Source organism: Thunnus maccoyii, chromosome 4 (genome assembly GCF_910596095.1).
Source record: "Thunnus maccoyii chromosome 4, fThuMac1.1, whole genome shotgun sequence".
Taxonomy (NCBI): domain Eukaryota; kingdom Metazoa; phylum Chordata; class Actinopteri; order Scombriformes; family Scombridae; genus Thunnus; species Thunnus maccoyii.
Genome location: NC_056536.1, coordinates 9,224,629 through 9,241,865, shown reverse-complemented (window position 1 = coordinate 9,241,865; position 17,237 = coordinate 9,224,629). Strand labels below are relative to the sequence as shown.

General features: G+C 40.2%; 2 protein-coding genes across 4 annotated transcripts; both read left to right on the top strand.

Moving 5' to 3' along the window:
• Positions 1–1,671: 1,671 nt before the first annotated feature.
• On the top strand, positions 1,672–10,316 carry zbtb17 (zinc finger and BTB domain containing 17). 3 transcript variants are annotated; one of them, XM_042410145.1, is made up of 15 exons: positions 1,672–1,865; positions 2,816–3,081; positions 3,243–3,422; positions 3,840–4,178; positions 4,291–4,380; positions 4,570–4,847; positions 5,174–5,316; positions 5,419–5,719; positions 5,950–6,037; positions 6,987–7,103; positions 7,233–7,353; positions 7,611–7,741; positions 7,851–8,114; positions 8,294–8,383; positions 8,907–10,316. In XM_042410145.1, the coding sequence occupies exons 2-15, from the start codon at positions 2,877–2,879 to the stop codon at positions 9,347–9,349; spliced, it is 2,790 nt and encodes a 929-aa protein (XP_042266079.1). In that variant the 5' UTR covers positions 1,672–1,865; positions 2,816–2,876; the 3' UTR covers positions 9,350–10,316. The 3 variants fall into 3 exon arrangements, with proteins under 3 accessions (XP_042266079.1, XP_042266077.1, XP_042266078.1); XM_042410143.1 differs by having other exon boundaries at positions 1,673–1,865; positions 3,837–4,178; XM_042410144.1 differs by lacking the exon at positions 1,672–1,865 and adding an exon at positions 1,920–2,565 and having other exon boundaries at positions 3,837–4,178.
• A 463-nt stretch (positions 10,317–10,779) lies between these two features.
• On the top strand, positions 10,780–17,206 carry ddost (dolichyl-diphosphooligosaccharide--protein glycosyltransferase subunit (non-catalytic)). The gene is made up of 11 exons (XM_042409893.1): positions 10,780–11,044; positions 12,582–12,692; positions 12,815–12,901; positions 12,990–13,093; positions 13,187–13,281; positions 13,747–13,840; positions 14,151–14,299; positions 15,436–15,583; positions 15,706–15,826; positions 15,997–16,103; positions 16,531–17,206. The coding sequence occupies exons 1-11, from the start codon at positions 10,819–10,821 to the stop codon at positions 16,678–16,680; spliced, it is 1,392 nt and encodes a 463-aa protein (XP_042265827.1). The 5' UTR covers positions 10,780–10,818; the 3' UTR covers positions 16,681–17,206.
• The last annotated feature ends 31 nt before the right edge of the window (positions 17,207–17,237 follow it).

The following is a 17,237-nucleotide window of genomic DNA, read 5'->3' as shown; positions in this document are numbered from 1 at the left end:
TATTAAATAGATAGATAGATAGATAGATAGATAGATAGATAGATAGATAGATAGATAGATAGATAGATAGAACTAGAAAGAAAAAAAGATAGAAAAAAAACTGTCTGTCAAACCTAAATTCTTCATCTGTCATTCAGGCTGAGTACAACTAATTGATATTTTAGGACACTGTGCAATGCTCTATTTTAGATCTAGAAGCAGAATATTGAAATGAAGCAGCACATGGACTTGCATTTTTATGTCCAACCTTGCTACCATTGACGACAAGACACTTGTTATCAATCTGTGTGGAGTATGTAGCCTATTCTACCCTTCTATTTAGGAAAATAACAAATAATAATAATGCATTTATATTTTCTAAGGCTGATGGCGGGGACTCAAGTTTAACATGTTGATGAATTCAACAGAATACATTTGAAAAGTATTACTGGCCCTGACACCAAGCCCCACATATCCTGACAAAGATAAAATTAAGACAAATGGGGGCCTAAAGGTGAATAAGCAGTGAACACAACAAGGAAAACTACTCTCAAAATCAATACGAAGCAGAGCAGCATTCATTTACCGCACAAAAGAGAGTAGATTCTTCTATTCAGTCTTCGGTGCATTGAGGCATTTGTGAGGCTTCTGTCCTGCTTTCATGAGAAAAGAATTTCAGAGGCGCTATTCAGACACAATAATTTAGAAGCCTTTGTAAGGTGGCCAGATAATTTTCTCCACTGTGTTTGAGCCATGCTGTGGCCTTTGTGTGTATGTTTGCTTCTCTCTTAGTTTGTTGCTACTCAGTGTTGTGTAGTGCACCATGATTTTGTTCAATAAAAATGTAGGATTAAGTTAGTTTAAAGAAATGAATTAATATATTTTTTAGCTTGATTCAACACATTAATTGAAAACAATTATAAATTACATAAACCAGTTTAATAAGAATCTCCATATAACATCTTATGTGTTGCTGCTGGTGGTTGTGGCGTCACCTAAACCTACATGAACGTACACGAACTTTATTATTGACGCTTCTCCCATATAAATTTGTTACAACCAACAAATTGAAAGAAGTACAAAAGTACAAAATTGTGCATAATATATCCCACCGACAAATGTGTTTAAGGATTTATGGATATGAATAACAAATGTGATTTTTGTAAAAATAAAAATGACACAACTACACATCTATTATATGACATCAGGCTTCTGGGAAAAAAAGAGGATATTTTGACACTCAAACCAACCATTCAATTCAGCTGAAAGCCAAGAATGTAACACTGTACTATGAAAACAAAAACCCAAAAAGTTCAACAGACTCATATTATTAATTTTACTTGGAAGAGTTCACATCCATAAATCCAAATTCTCGTTTGAAGTTTTCATGATTGGATTTAGAAAGTATTTTGAGTCTCTCCAACTTATAAACAGTAAGAAGCCTTTGGCCCGTTGACTGTATCAACAAACTGAAACTGAAGTCATGTCCTTTATGTTTTTTTTATTTTATTATGATGCCTAATTGTTTATGTTACTGCATTATTATCACACATGTTGTAAGCGACGCTTTCTATAAGGTGAAAATAAATATATATAGGCCTATATATATTTATTATTGCCAGTATCACGTAACAGAGCTCGAGCACCGCCACGCGGTTATCATCAGCATCGCACGTGTTCACACTGCGCGTGCTCCTGTGACACATCCGGCCGGTCCGTATCAATCGATCAGAGAGAGGAAGATGGCGGGCGAGAGTGAGCGGGGCAGGATCGGATCGATCACCGAAAAACTCGATTGGGTTTGTTTTTCCTAACTGAGCCAAACAGTCCGTAACACCGCCTGGTCCGGCAGTTTGAACTCGCAGTGAGGAGGCGATAACAAGGAGGTAATTCAGCAGCTGGTTTCTGTAAAAATGGCGCTTGTACCGAGCGAACAGAGACATCTTTCTGTGAAAACAACAACAGATGGAGGAAGGCCCGAGTCCTCGGCCCGCCATCTTCTCCCTGTGCAACATGCATGTTAAGGCACGCTAAATTAATCCCTGATAACAAAGCTACAAGGATGGAGGCATTGAAATCGATGTATTGCACTGTCAAACCAAGCTGTCAAAAGTTTTAGAGAAAAAAAGTTACAGCTCTATGAAACATCTTGTCTGCTGTTTAAAAATTCAGTATTTTGTTTTTGTAGTGGTGTGGCCATCAGGACGTTAGCTTGAGCTTTATTTCATTTTGTCACTGACGTAGTTTTAGTTTCATTATTATTACGTAACGTTACTGTTGCTACATTGTGATTTTTTTTGTTTTGCCGTCGTTAAACACCGTTTTATGTTGACATTTCGGGTGTTTTCTGATGGTGACATGTAGGAATAAAAGCCTTACAGCATCCACCCATCACCACTGTAACCAGTCACACAGCACAAAGCCATCTTCTTAAGATAAATCATGTAATTGGGAGTTTCAAACTGCCACAAAGCAAGACAAATATCAGTTTACGTTTAAAGATGATTTAAATTATGGAATGTATTCATATAACTCATGGACATAACCCATAACAGGATCAGACTTAGTGCTGTCATTTAAATGCAGGTAGGTGTGACAGAAGGATGGAGTTACTCTGTTTCCTTTTTTTTTTTTAAAGGGGTCAGATAGGTTTCCACTAGTCACTATGCATGAGGAATAGTGAGAAATTTGGCTACTGTTGTAACTTTAATAATGTTGGATTTTGTTTTGATATGATTTTTTGAAGGCTGATAATGCAATTTTCTCACTGATAGCCTTTATTTATCAACCTGCTGACCCTTTCCAAATGTGCCACGTATGACTTTTTGCTCATCAGTGGTGCTCAGAGCCAGCGCCAGCCCGCCGGCCTCCATAACCGTCAGAAACCCTTCAGCACGATGGAGTTCCCGTGGCACAGCGGGAAGGTTCTGGAGCAGCTTAACCGCCAGCGCAAGCAGGGCCTGCTGTGTGACTGCACATTCGTTGTAGACGGGGTTGACTTCAAGGCCCACAAAGCTGTGCTGGCGGCCTGCAGTGTCTACTTCCGCACCCTCTTCCTGGACCAGAAAGATGTGGTGCATCTGGACATCAGCAATGCAGCAGGTGGGTTCCAGTCAGGCTGTGGACTTGTATTGCTGCATACTTTCATATCGTGTGTTTAATTGATTCTGTCTTTTTCATCTCGCATCACAACGCTTTACCTCAGTAATAGTACGTGTAGCCTAGTATCGTTGCTGTCTGACTATTGCTGATTATCATTGCAGGTTTGGGTCAGGTCCTGGAGTTTATGTACACAGCCAAGCTGAGTTTAAGTCCTCAGAACGTAGAAGACGTGCTGACTGTTGCTAACTTTCTGCAAATGCAAGAGATTGTAAATGCTTGCTCTGCGTACCAGTCGATGGCAAATCCAGCTCCGTCCCTCATAACACTGGATTTCGCTGTTGGTGAGTCCAGTCTTCACAAGGCTTTGTGGGCTATTTCAATGTAGATCTGCAGTCATTTTTCATAATTAATGCAACAATCTTTACACTTTCATGTCTTTACCCTTAAATTAATAGTCATTGTCCTCAATTTCATAGTCTGTGCCCTCAATTTTACAAATGCTGTGAACGAGGTGATTTGTTTGATGCTAATGTAGAATTAAATTAATTTAACAAACTCATATGTTTAACCTCAACCTCCACGTTTTGTGTAGAATTGTTCAGTGCTACTCTGGTTATTTATTGCTGTTTTTGCTCAGCCATTAACACAATCTGATCTAGATTCAACATTTTAACTTGATTCTACATTGTGAGACTTATATGCAGTAACTGTACTAAAAAAGGAACCACCTCTCCATTTTATCTTTAACAAACCAGAAGAAAAAACAGGTGAAGGAGAGCAGAGGGAGGAACTGGAGAGTGACCTGGCAGAGGTGGCGTTACAAGCGGAGGAGAGTCCTACTAGCATCCCCGCAGAGGATAACGAGCCCACAGAAAATAAGAACAATTTGAAGGAAGACAGGGAAGACGTGTCTACTGAAACACAACAGACGGCTTCTCAGCCTAACCCCTCCAGAAACTACTCAGGCCGAGGACGACCCCCCAAAACCACACCCGTCTCTGCTCAAAAGAAGATATCTGTAAAGAAGGAGGAGGGAAGCGCAACACAAGATGCACCTGAATATCAGGACGACCCCTCTGACGCTGACTACATGCCCAGTAAGTACATATTCATAGAAAGTCTTCTTATCTGTCCCATCAGGATGCATTACACTGGCTTTAACAGTTTATTTGACTATTAAACTGGGAGACACTTTCTATTTATTTACAGAATCGCCTCTCAAATCTGCTGGCAGCTCATCCTACATGAGCTCTCGGGGGAGAAGAATCAGAAAACCTCCTCGACGAAACTTCCCACCTGGTGAGCAGGCTGCCCTAGTTTGCTCAACCTAAACACCCCTTTCTGCTGAGCTTTCTGCTGGTTATGAAACGTGTAGAATATCTTTCTACAGAAGTGTATTCCAGACAGATAAGTCAAGGAATTTGATACATTTAAAAAAACATTTTAGTATCATGTCCCTCTATACGTTCTCTGTTGTTGCACTCGTAGACAATGACTCTGAAGACGAGGGCACATCGAAGATAAAATCTAAGAAGAAGGCAGCGGAGGCGGCAGAGGTGGCCAGAGGAGAAGAGGACGACCCCGGGGAGCTCGGCGACGGGGAGGCTGATGATGAAGAGGCGGCTGCGGAAGAAGACGGCGAGGGCAGCCAGCAGGGGGAAAGTGTCGATTCCAGCAGTGAGAGAGACGGGAGACAAACTCAGTCGGCTTGTATGAGCAGCCGATCCGAGTCGAAGCCTTACAGCTCTGTGACACACAAATGTGAGGTGAGAAATATCAAACTCTGTGCAGGAAGTGAAGGAACATAATAACTAAGAGCAGTTAGAATTTTAAACTTTAGTGTTTATGTTTTGTCAGACTGTTTTTAGCTGCTGCATGAAAGTGGATAAATGTTTTGCTGAAAGATGTGGAATAGCACCGGTCACCATCGTCACACTAATATAAAACAGCTCCAGGCACACTCAGCTGTTTCGCTTGTTGCATCCTTCAAAGGCTTCTTCATGCGAATTTGCATTATATTACATTTGCATATGAACCTTTGCATAATGATGTTTGTCAGCTCACTCTTTATGACGTATTTTCTTCTCTCCAGGACTGCGGGAAGAAATTCACCCACACTGGTAATTTCAAGAGACACATGCGTATTCACACAGGAGAGAAGCCGTTCACATGTCGGGACTGCAACAAGGCTTTTTCTGACCCCGCAGCCTGTAAAGCCCACGAGAAAACACACAGGTGAATTACTTATTTTATTCAGAGACATATAGTTTACATCTGCTCCTTTTTACTCACAGCTGCCGGGTTTCTGTCTTAAACTGAGCTCTTGTTGCCTCCCAGCCCCCTGAAGCCGTACTGCTGCTCTACCTGTGGGAAGAGCTATCGCCAGATCAGCCTGCTCAACCTGCACCGCAAGCGCCACACAGGCGAAGCACGGTACAGCTGTGAGGTGTGCGGCAAGCTCTTCACCACATCTGGCAACCTGAAACGGCACCAGCTGGTGCATAGCGGCGAGAAGCCGTACCACTGCGACTACTGTGAGAAGGCCTTCTCTGACCCCACTGCCAAAATGCGACATTTAGAGACACACGACACGGAGAAGGGCAACAAGTGTCCACACTGCGACAAACGCTTCAACCAGGTAGAGACGTGTTTAGCTTTTCTGTGGATAGACAGCAGCCATAACAGCATCACTCCTTTATAAAAACATATGTGCATAAACAACTGTTTACCACAATACTATGAACATCATGCTATGATCCCAGATTTTTTAGACTGTTATAATATCTGTATGGTCATATTGGTATATTGGAGGTTAGGTTTATATCAAGTGTGTTAACTCCTCAACTGATTGTTGTGTGTTCTGTTTAGATAGGAAATCTGAAGGCTCACTTAAAAATCCACATCACAGACGGGCCTCTCAAGTGCAGGGAATGTGGCAAACAGTTTACCACTTCAGGTAAGAGGACAGTATGTGCCACATTTCTTATTTTCTTCTTTTATACAGTGATCTTAACTTGTAAGAAATTAGCTGAGGTTGACGTTGTTACTAAAACAATGAAGGGCTGTCAGCTTCTTAACAAATCAAAGAAACGTCCTGGCAGCATGTTTGTCCGTCAGACTAATAAAGATCAATGCAGTGTGACAGCAGAAATGAGCTCACACTTGTTAAAGCAGGAGGCACAGGACAAATCAGACAGTCTTAAAAAGGAGATTCAATCTCTTGTTTACTGTATATTTATATAGTTTACACTCCCTCTTGTCTATTACTGAAAGGATTAGAGAAAAGTAATCGCTATATATGAATAAAAAGAGCAAAACTTTCTCTGGTGCCAGCTTGCTGGTTTTTTTAAAATGTCTTTTTATGCTTTGTGTTTTGGATTTTGATTCAACAGATTAATTGGTGATGAAAATAATCTTTAGTTACCACCCTGCTGTTGTCACATGATTGCAGTTAAAGTTAGTAAGCAGCTACCAGCGCTGTTAACACAGCTACAGTTTACTTTTCATACAAACCCCCGTTGCATGTGAGCCAATTACCTGACATGTGAGACTTTGAGGCAGGAAGGAGTTTACAAGGCGACTCTTTGTTCTCAGTGACTGACATGTAGCACAGAGTCATCTGGAACACAGATCTTATATGAAATACAAGGTACCATATAATAACCTCATGATAATGACCTTTTCAGATATTTAAATGTTATTTTTACGGTTCAGAAGAGAGACATAAAGTAAACATTGGCATTCATTGGTCAGATTGTACTTTTTGACCATTTTATGCGGAGCAACCACAATTCCAGCTGCTTTCAGTTAGTCTGCATGTTGTTTTAGGACAATGGACTTCTTTAGTTATTTATTCGTTTAAAGGAATTTGTCCTAACCTTTGTGTGCTGGTGGCTGCTTTTCAGGAAATCTGAAGAGACACCTGCGGGTTCACAGTGGGGAGAAACCGTACATCTGCGTGCACTGTCAGAGAGCTTTCAGTGACCCTGGAGCTCTGCAACGGCATGAACGCATCCACACAGGTACTCCCATGACATTCAGACAGACTATACAATGTGAAGGCATAAAACATATTCTCATTTTTCAATCTGAAACCCCACACGTATTATCTACATCCCACCCTTAGTGAGACAATAATTCATGTTTTACAGGAGAAAAGCCTTGTGTCTGTCTAACCTGTGGCAAGGCCTTCACCCAGGCCAGCTCCCTCATCGCTCACGTCCGCCAGCATACCGGAGAGAAACCCTATGTGTGTGATCGCTGCGGTAAAAGGTCAGATTGGCACAGCAGAGCAGATAAATCTGTTATCTGCTCTTTATTCAAACTCATTTGTTCCTGGGGAATATGACTTGATATTATCCAACAAGGAGGTTTCAACACACTCAATAATTAATGTACTGATAGGAAATTCAAAGTACCTTACAGTTCCAAGGTCTATTTATCCAAATTACAATTCTCAGTGGGCGACTAATATTTGTGAACTAAACCTAAAGAGGAATGTAATGTATCTTATCTTTCTCTCTGGACAGGTTTGTGCAGTCCAGTCAGCTGGCTAATCACATTCGACATCACGACAACGTCCGCCCACACAAGTGTCAGATGTGCAACAAGGCATTTGTCAATGTGGGAGATCTGTCAAAGCACATCATCATTCACACAGGTAAAACTAGAGTCAGTTAAATGTGGGGCTCCGAGGTGATGGGAGAAATAAGGAGACCACCTTTCACCTGATGAGCACTTAAGTATTCTTTCCCATCTTGCTGTCTTAGGGGAGAAACCTTTCCTGTGTGATAAATGTGGCCGAGGGTTCAACCGGGTGGACAATCTGCGCTCCCACGTCAAGACCGTCCACCACGGCAAGGCCGGCATGAAGCGGCTGGTGGTAGCCGGAGGCAGCGCAGACGAGGGGGCTGATGGGTGTGCCGGGGCATCCACCTCTGACAGCGAGATCAACATAGTTACCGTCACCACAGAGGACATCGTCACCCTGGCAACAGAGGCCCTGGCAGCCAGTGCTGTAGCTCAGCTGACAGGTCAGACAGCATCTTCAGGGCGGTGTTCAGTGATTTTTTTGGGGGGGGGAAATATATAATATCTTGGCTAAGAACCTGACAAATGCTGCAGATAACATCCTGCACCTCTGTAGATGATAAAAGAAGCCAAGAAGGATAAGGCAGTGATTGTTTATCTTGTGTCATGTGTCTGTTTACAGTAGTGCCAGTGGCTGCTTCAGTGTCTGCAGACGAGACTGAGGCTTTGAAAGCTGAAATCACCAAGGCAGTAGAGAAAGTGCAGGAAGCAGGTAAGACTGCAAGAAACTCACTATATGAACTCAAACATCTGTATTTACTGGAATGGAACTCATCACAGAGCCTGTTTGCTAAAATGGTGCCGCAGTATTATTATCATCTATCAACACATTTAATAGAAACTATATTTTATATATCTCATTGGTTTCCTGAAAACAATGTTAATATTTTATCTTTGTCATATTTTAAGCCATTATGGTATGATTTAGAAATGTTAGGCAGAAATATTGTTGAATAAAAATTATTGTAAATGGGCTAAAATATGCCAAAATACAAGTATAACAGAAGATAACTTGATGGGATTAGAATTTTGAACGGCGTAGTTGCTGTGATAATTTGTTACATATTTCCAAATGTGAATATGATATCACATATTGCCATGTTTAGTTTTATTGTAAGCCAGAGCACTGAAACACACACAGGTTTTCTGTCCTTTCAGGTGGAAAATTCTAACATTAAATGGAACAAGAAATGTGAATGGCTTACTTTGTTTGTCAACTCTTCTTCTATTTCCAGACCCCAACACCCAGATCCTCTACGCTTGTGATTCATGTGGCGATAAATTCTTGGACGCCAGTTCCCTAGCTCAGCATGTACGCATCCACACAGCTCAGGCGTTGGTCATGTTTCAGGCAGATTCAGACTTCTATCAGTACACCACAGCTACTACTGCCGAGGGGGATACTGCCACAACGTGGCAACCCACAGCTGAACAAGTCATCCAGGAAGGGGAGCTCATTTTCCGTACCCAGGATGGAGAGGGAGAAGCAGAAGGAGGGATGATGGGGGAGACACAAGAACAAGGGGAAGGGGAAGGAGGAGGGGTGATTCATGAGAAGGAGAGAGTGGATGGAGATGTGGAAAGCAACAGTGAGCTCCAGACAGAGGAAAAAGATGAAGCTGCAGCAGAGGTAGAGGAAGAAAAAGAAGAGGAGATGGAGTGTGAGAGTCAGGCGTAGTGGGGCACACTTTTGAAGGGCAAATGAAATATTGTTTGTAATAGAAATCTAATTTAAACAGGAGGAGGAAGTGCAAGAAATAAACTGAGGTAATGAGCCTCAGCATCCCATGATGTTAAAAATAAATCTTTCTGGATTCATAACATGCAGCACTTTTTAAACAATGTTATCTTAATCTTAGGATTTCTGGTCATTAATAACGTTTTTCACAGTCCTAATCCAGCAAACAAAGTGAGATCCAGTGATTTATATTGTTGCAAATCCTTTCAGAGATGGTTATACTACTTTGCATAGTTTCTTTATTTTTAGACTGAAATGCAGGACTGTGCATTGTCCTTTGTATAAAACATGTAGATCCCAATTCTGTCTCACCTAAAATAACTTAAAGACTTGTCTGTTATTTTTCCATTTCACTCTGATAAGATGTATACATTTTCCTTGAACAGTCCAAATATTTTACTGTGCTTAGTTGAAGTATTTTCATGGAAAGCACATACAGAGATTATTTACATGAACATGTATATGGGTACTAAAGATTTAAGAGTGGGGGTAGATTATCACCTCCTCATTTTTCCAGATGTGGGATGTCATGTGTTCTTGCTCTGGCAAATATTGTAAATGCTGTGTATGTATATTTGTATATTTGTTATGTATCCTCTAAAAAAAAGTCTTAACACCTCTGTTAAAAGCTAAAAGTAAATATAGATGGTGATGACAAACTGGTTAACAATTCTAAGTTTCACATTGATACCATGACAGCTTTTATTCTTGTATTGCAGTGAACTTGTCACCTCGGAAATTATGATGCAATGTGATGACAGTTCCATGTCACCAATATTTTATGTCATTGTTTTGTCTCCTTAAATTAACACCTGCAAGATGCTTAGATATGCTTAGATATCACTAACATTGCTCGGACCTGCTGGCAGCCATCATCAGATCAATAAAGAATCATCACACAGTCTGACCAGTCTTGTGTTGTGCTATTACTTTTATAAAAACAGTAACAATTGTATGTCACTTGTTTCTTTAATGTTTACATCGCTCATGAAATACCTAGAATAACATGGAGTTTTGAAAGGTGTGTTTCTAGCTCAGAAAGTAAGGAAATGTGTAAATGCAGGAACATTTGAGAGGTTTTACACATTCATTGTAATTAAATGATTGTTTTGAGCCAAACTAGTGGCAGTCAGGCTGCATCAGTGTAGATAAACACTTCAACCATGGATGTATAATAAGAACTTATTATTATGCATCCATGATTTCAACTCAACGAAATCTCAACTAAATATGGTAAAGATTTTTATTGCAATTCCAAAGCATAGTATTCTATGAGTCAGTATTATAATAAAACTTTGATCCTATTGGTGGAGCGGCAGTCAGGGCGACGCGTTCTTGTCTGTGATTGGCTGGATCTCGGGGTCAAAGTTAAGTCGACTGCTAACGCTGACGTCGACTTCTGCAGCAAAATGGCTTCGTTGACAGCAGCCGTGCAGACGAACCGGTCCGGATCTACATCCTCGTCCACAAAACGGACCGGAATGATGTCTCAAATATTTTTCGGCATCATTGTCTTTGTATGTTTATTGTCAGTCTCCAGGGTGAACTGTGCTTTGGCTGACGGGAAGACGTTGGTTTTGCTGGACAACCTCAACATCAGAGACAGCCATTCAATCTTCTTCCGCAGTCTGGCAGGTCTGTGCGAGATTTGTGATGTTTTCATTCAGAAATATTCTTTCAGAACATTTGCTGTATTGACAATGAACTGCTTTCTGGCAGGAAACAGAGAGCCTCTGGGCTTTTTGCAGTGAGCTTTATGTTGCACAGAAAGGCTGCTAACATTAGCTTAGCTTCGATCTGTTCGCTGTGCCAGACTTCATTCATGTCTTTGATAGTTCAGATACCTGTAACTAAAATATGGCAGTCACACGTGCTTCTTAACGTAAACTTACAATGTATTGAATCGATACGGGGCTACTCTTTATTTCCCTTACTTCCAGTACACCAAATAGTTGTTTATATATTATTCTTTCCTTCTTCCATTATTAGCATCCCCATTAGCACTAGCATATAAGCATTGGCTAGTCTTCCTGTGCTCCACCACACATACATCCATACACACTATAGTCACATGAACACAAACAAACCAGCTCATCTAATTGAATTAAAAATCAAGCACATATAGAAGAGAAACTAAATTGTCATTCTTTCAACAGAATATTAAAGCCAAACACAAAATTATAAATCAATCAAAAGTCTGTAAGAATCCATGGGAAACTTGATTTTTTTTCTTTCTTCATTCAAATAAATAGTTATTCTTAATAAACATAAATTCTCATCCGATGACATTCATAAATTATATGTTTATCCATCCTACGCTTTCACACATTTAATTTCAAGAAGACGGGTATGAGAATACATAATGCATTCTCTGCATATAAGTGATTTCTACTTTCACCCAGGTTTACATTTTATTTCTTACACCATTTTCCCCTAGTTTACACACACACACACAATTCAATTCTGGTTCCTGATATATTTGGAGAGACTGTTTTAACAAATATTTTAACCGATCTTTAGTATTTTCCTGAATAATATGCACTGGCAATGAATTCCACCGGACCATGGCTCTGTACACAACTGTTTTATACTTGTGTTCATTTTAGGTAACGTGAGCCTATATAATAATTTCAACAGTCATCTCCAATCAAAGATGAAATTATGCCTGATGCGTTTGATGGCGGGAACATTAGAATAACCTTTTATATTTGTATGTATATTTTAACATACACAAGGCTGTTAACAGGGTTTCATATTGGTGTCCTGAATCATTAATTCACTTGTTATCATACCGTAATTTCTTGCCATTATGTTTATTAGACTTGTCATCAGGTACATTATGTAGTGAGTGAAATCCAACTTTCCCATTTGAGCAGTAGAATTTAACATGAGTAGGCTGGCTGACATTAGTCTTGATAAGGGGGATTTATACTGTGCATAATAAGTTGTGGGACCAGTGATGAAGAACACATCAATGATTTTGAAAATAAATCTTTATAAAATACTGGTGGTGTCACTTGACAGAGATTGTAAAACTGTGATACCACATATTTGATGAGTAATAATTTCAATGCATGCAGACTGTTAATGGTGTGTGTTAAAGTTACTGCAAACATGCACGACAAGCGTGTCATTGTTTCAGTGCTGCTGATAACTTATCTTTCCTTTTCAGATCGTGGCTTTGACCTCACATTCAAGACAGCTGATGACCCCTCCCTGTCTCTGATCAAATATGGCCAGTTCCTGTACGACCATTTAATCATCTTTTCACCATCGGTTGAGGGTAAATTTCACATTCTCAATTCAAAATCAAGTCAACTATTTTTTTAAAACTATTATTATTATGGCTTGTGTTTGCCTTGTTGGAACAATCAATACAAAATAATTATTTTTGGTCATTTGCAGACTTTGGAGGAAATATAAATGTGGAGACTATCACGTCCTTCATCGATGGTGGAGGCAACGTCCTGGTTGCTGCCAATTCAGATATTGGTCAGTTGATTTCCAACAGCTCTTGCTGTAATATTATATAAAATTCTATAGTAATGTCCTATATTAATGCTCTTCTACTGTTACACAGGTGACCCTCTGAGGGAGCTGGGTAGTGAGTGTGGCATTGAGTTTGACGAGGAGAAGACTGGTGTCATTGACCATCACAACTATGATGTGTCTGATCCTGGAGAGGTAAACTAAATGGTGTTCAGACAGCAGGCACATCCAGTTTATTTCACAAATCCAATCTTTAGCACTGACACAAGTGATCCTTCTTGTCTCCAGCACACCCTGATCGTTGCTGACCCAGAGAACCTGCTGAAAGCTCCCACTATCGTCGGCAAACCCACCAATAAACCTGTTTTATTCAAGGGTGTTGGGTAAGCACAATTTGACATGATTAAATGACAACAAGATTTTCACTGTACCACATGTAACTCAAAATGACAATAATCAACTGAATCTGAGCGTAGATTTGATCACAATTATTGATTTTTATTGGTTTTTAAGTGTATTACTGCACTTCTCCACCCAAATATTCAGTATGTTGTTACTGTTTCCCAAAGTAGCACCAGTAAAAACAGTGATTCACTGTTTTACTCATCCTTGTTTACAAAAGTTAAATATTGACTACATTAAATAAAAGACATACTGTTGTATTACTTTAAGCAGCTACCAGCTACCCACTTCACAGAACATTTACTGAACTTGGCTGTAGCAGAGACTCGTGTAGGAAGATCCAACATTTGATTTTGCACCTGTTGAGTAATGTTTGAAGATTCATTGCATTACTCACTACAAACTATATAAAATTTGACTAACCTGCCATATCACCCTTTTTCCAGCATGGTGGCAGACCCAGAGAACCCCCTTGTCCTGGACATCCTCACTGGCTCTTCAACCTCCTACTCCTTTTTCCCTGACAGACCCATCTCTCAGGTAACAAAAAACTGTATCCGCATAATATAATGACCCTCCTACTGTATGTCCTAAGCTTGATAAAGGGTATCTTATATGCTGAAGTTCCGTCAGGCTTCCGCAAAATATGCAAATGTGAATTTAACTACTGGAGGCTTGGATGGATATTCTATTTATATTCTTCATCTGTAGCTAAGCTTTGGAAATGCAGTGTCTGGGTGGAACACAAACCGTAGATGGCATTATATTATCTGTACTAGAAATTAACTACAGAAGATTAAACTTTGTTTGTTTTGTTTCTGACTAATTACTTTTTTTTTGATCTCTCCAGTATCCCCATGCTGTTGGAAAGAACACCTTGCTGATCGCCGGCCTGCAGGCCAGAAACAACGCCAGAGTGGTTTTCAGCGGCTCCCTGGAGTTCTTCAGCGACGCCTTCTTCAACTCAGCTGTGCAGAAGGCCACGCCTGGCTCCCAGAGGTAACACTAGGCCTCACTGTTACATCATATGACTCCTCTTTCTATCTCATGGATCCTATTACAGCTTCCAGTTACAAAATCAGAACTGTCATCAGTGACATCCTGGTTACTGTCAGTTTTCTTTTTCCCATGTTAACAGGTGTTCTGTTACCGGTTTATGGCAGTTGTTTGAAAGTTCTCATAGTTCAGTGTTTTAAATGTTGCCTTAAACCTGCAGCTTTGTGCATTTTAAAACACTTGCAGACTGGTGAGAAATGTCCCCAGTTGTGCATACATTTAAACTCTTCAAGTTAATTTGTAGAAGGAAGGTAGTGTTGGATTGTTTTTTAAATCAATTGTTTATTACATTTAAAAATCTGTGTAGTTAACCTGTAATGTGTAAGACTGTAAGGACTGTTGAACAACATCATGGATTTTGCCAATGGGATTTTAAAGGCCGACTCTGTCTGTCTGCTGTTGTTTTTTGTAATTGGCAGTATTTTAAAATGTAGACATTTTCATGTTTCCAAACCGAACCTGCACAAACCAAACTAAATGAGGAAAGTTTTCAGAATAATTTAAAGGACCAGTGTGTAGGATTTAGCAGGATCTATTTGCAGAAATGGAATATAATATTCATAAGTATGTAACTAGTGTATAATCACCTAAAACTAAGAATCGTTGTGTTTTTGTTACCTTAGAATGAGCCATTTATATCTACATAAGTAGCAGGTCCTCTTCCACGGAGCCCGCCATGTTGTACGGCCATGTTCGTACAGTAGCCCAGAACAGACAAACCAAACACTGGCTCTAGAGAGGACCTTGTGCGTTTTTCACGAGTTTCGCGGCCACCATAGGTTCTCTCACACACTTTGAAAGGGAGGGATATTCAGTTGGTTGCAATCTGCAACTTCACCGCTAGATGCCACTAAATCCTACACACTGCACCTTTAAAGCTGCTCCACATGTGTAGTGTGAGTGTAAATTTATTCTTATCCTCCTACTGACAAACAGTAAAATATTGATTAATTCTACTGTACTGTATCAAACAAACTGCGTCCCATCAGAGGACTCACTGGACTATTCTAAGATTCAGTATTGTCAAGTTATCAGTCTGCTGTGGTTGAACCCTCCTCTTGTCTTGTGGTCTCTGGTAGGCACGAGCAGACAGGGAACAGGGAGCTGGCTGAGGCTCTGTCTCGCTGGGTGTTTAAGGAGGCCGGAGTCCTGAGGGTGGGAGCCGTTACCCATCATCCCGTGGGAGAGAGCACTCCCCCTGCAGCATACACCATCACCGATCTTGTGGTGAGTTTAAAGTGTCTTCACTTAGAAGAACAATCTTCACCCTGAAGATGTTTGCTTTAAGTCTGAATGACATGCTTTGTATTTAACTTGTATTTCTCAATTGGTGTAAAACCTTTATGCAGGAGTACAGCATTGTCATTGAGATGCTTTCTGAGGGCCGCTGGGTTCCTTTCGACGGAGACGATATTCAGCTTGAGTTTGTGAGGATCGATCCCTTCGTCAGGACTTACCTCAAGAAAAATGGTATGTTGCTGTGGTTATACAACAATCAACAACAAAACATGCTTACTTTTTAATTCACTTCAGTTAAAGCTTACAACTTAAATGTGTAACATCCGTATGATTTGGAGGGGAATGAGCTGTACACATCTTTGTAGTCACAAACTATAAATGTTGTGTTGTATTTCTACCAGGAGGTAAATACAGCGTCCAGTTCAAGCTGCCTGATGTGTACGGAGTCTTCCAGTTCAAGGTGGACTACAACCGTCTGGGATACACACACCTCTACTCCTCCACTCAGGTCAGTTCATCAGAATCCTTCACTTGTGCAAACCCAAATAAAAACTGTGGTATGGTTGCTGTTGGGAGATCTCTATGCACAGACAAGTGACAAGTGAAAATATAGGGATAATAATACTCATTTAGTTTATTTACCCTTTTTTATTAAATGGAAATGATAGATGGGATGTGTTTTGGTTACATATCCTTATCCTTAGAGCCAGTACAGGTTCTCTATTTATTTATTTTTTTCAATATTCCATGTTTTTTCTGTCATCACTTGCAGTTTAGCTTGAGCAGTAGGACAATCTCCCAAAACTTTAGTGTATTATCAGTTTACTTAATGATTACTGTGGATTGTAAGAGCTTCTCCTTGTTTATAATGCATTTAAGCACCACGCTCTGATGCATGACGAGCTAACTTCTACAATCGTGTTCTTTTACCACAGGTGTCGGTGCGTCCCCTCCAGCACACTCAGTACGAGCGCTTCATCCCCTCAGCCTTCCCATACTATGCCAGCGTCTTCTCCATGATGACCGGACTCTTTGTCTTCAGCATAGTCTTCCTGCACATGAAAGAGAAGGAGAAGTCAGACTAAAGCAGAGAAACAACAGGGAAGGAGAAACAAGATTACACAATTGAACTTGAGGTGTGAAGAGTTGAAATTGAATGTCTTCATGAGTCTTCACACAGGGACTTGGACTGCAGTCCTCCATAAAAAAAAAATAAAGTTCAGTTTCTGTTCGGGTGCAAGGGCACTCAGGTAATTGGGTTTTGAGGCCAAAGGGGACTGGTTGTAATGCAGTGGTCGGGTTTCTTTTTTTTTTTTTTTTTTTTTGTACTTCATCAATCACTCAAAGGCCTGTATATGTTCTGAATTCAGTCAGCGTTTGTATAAAATTGCTTTACATTTGATAAAATTATCAAATAAGTAGAGTACTTGCCTTGGAATGTGAAATCATGCCTCCATTAAATTTTGACCCCTACTTTCATAATTGGGAAAGGTTATTGTGGTAACTACATGCACTGAATATGCCAACTGTTGATTTGTTTTGATAAGTTTTAAGTGTGTTTCCAAAAAGTCGAAGTCATCTAAAACAATAAAATACTGACATTCCACTCAATAGTAGTTCTTGTCCTCTGTGACATAATTGT

Coding starts and splice junctions, on each gene's coding strand:
- ddost (XM_042409893.1), top strand. CDS start 10,819: ATGGCTTCGTTGACAGCAGCCGTGCAGACGAACCGGTCCGGATCTACA. Junction 13,841..14,150: donor CTGACAGACCCATCTCTCAG/GTAACAAAAAAC, acceptor TGATCTCTCCAG/TATCCCCATGCTGTTGGAAA. Junction 15,584..15,705: donor ACACCATCACCGATCTTGTG/GTGAGTTTAAAG, acceptor ACCTTTATGCAG/GAGTACAGCATTGTCATTGA.
- zbtb17 (XM_042410143.1), top strand. CDS start 2,877: ATGGAGTTCCCGTGGCACAGCGGGAAGGTTCTGGAGCAGCTTAACCGC. Junction 4,848..5,173: donor CTGTGACACACAAATGTGAG/GTGAGAAATATC, acceptor TCTTCTCTCCAG/GACTGCGGGAAGAAATTCAC. Junction 5,317..5,418: donor GCCCACGAGAAAACACACAG/GTGAATTACTTA, acceptor GTTGCCTCCCAG/CCCCCTGAAGCCGTACTGCT.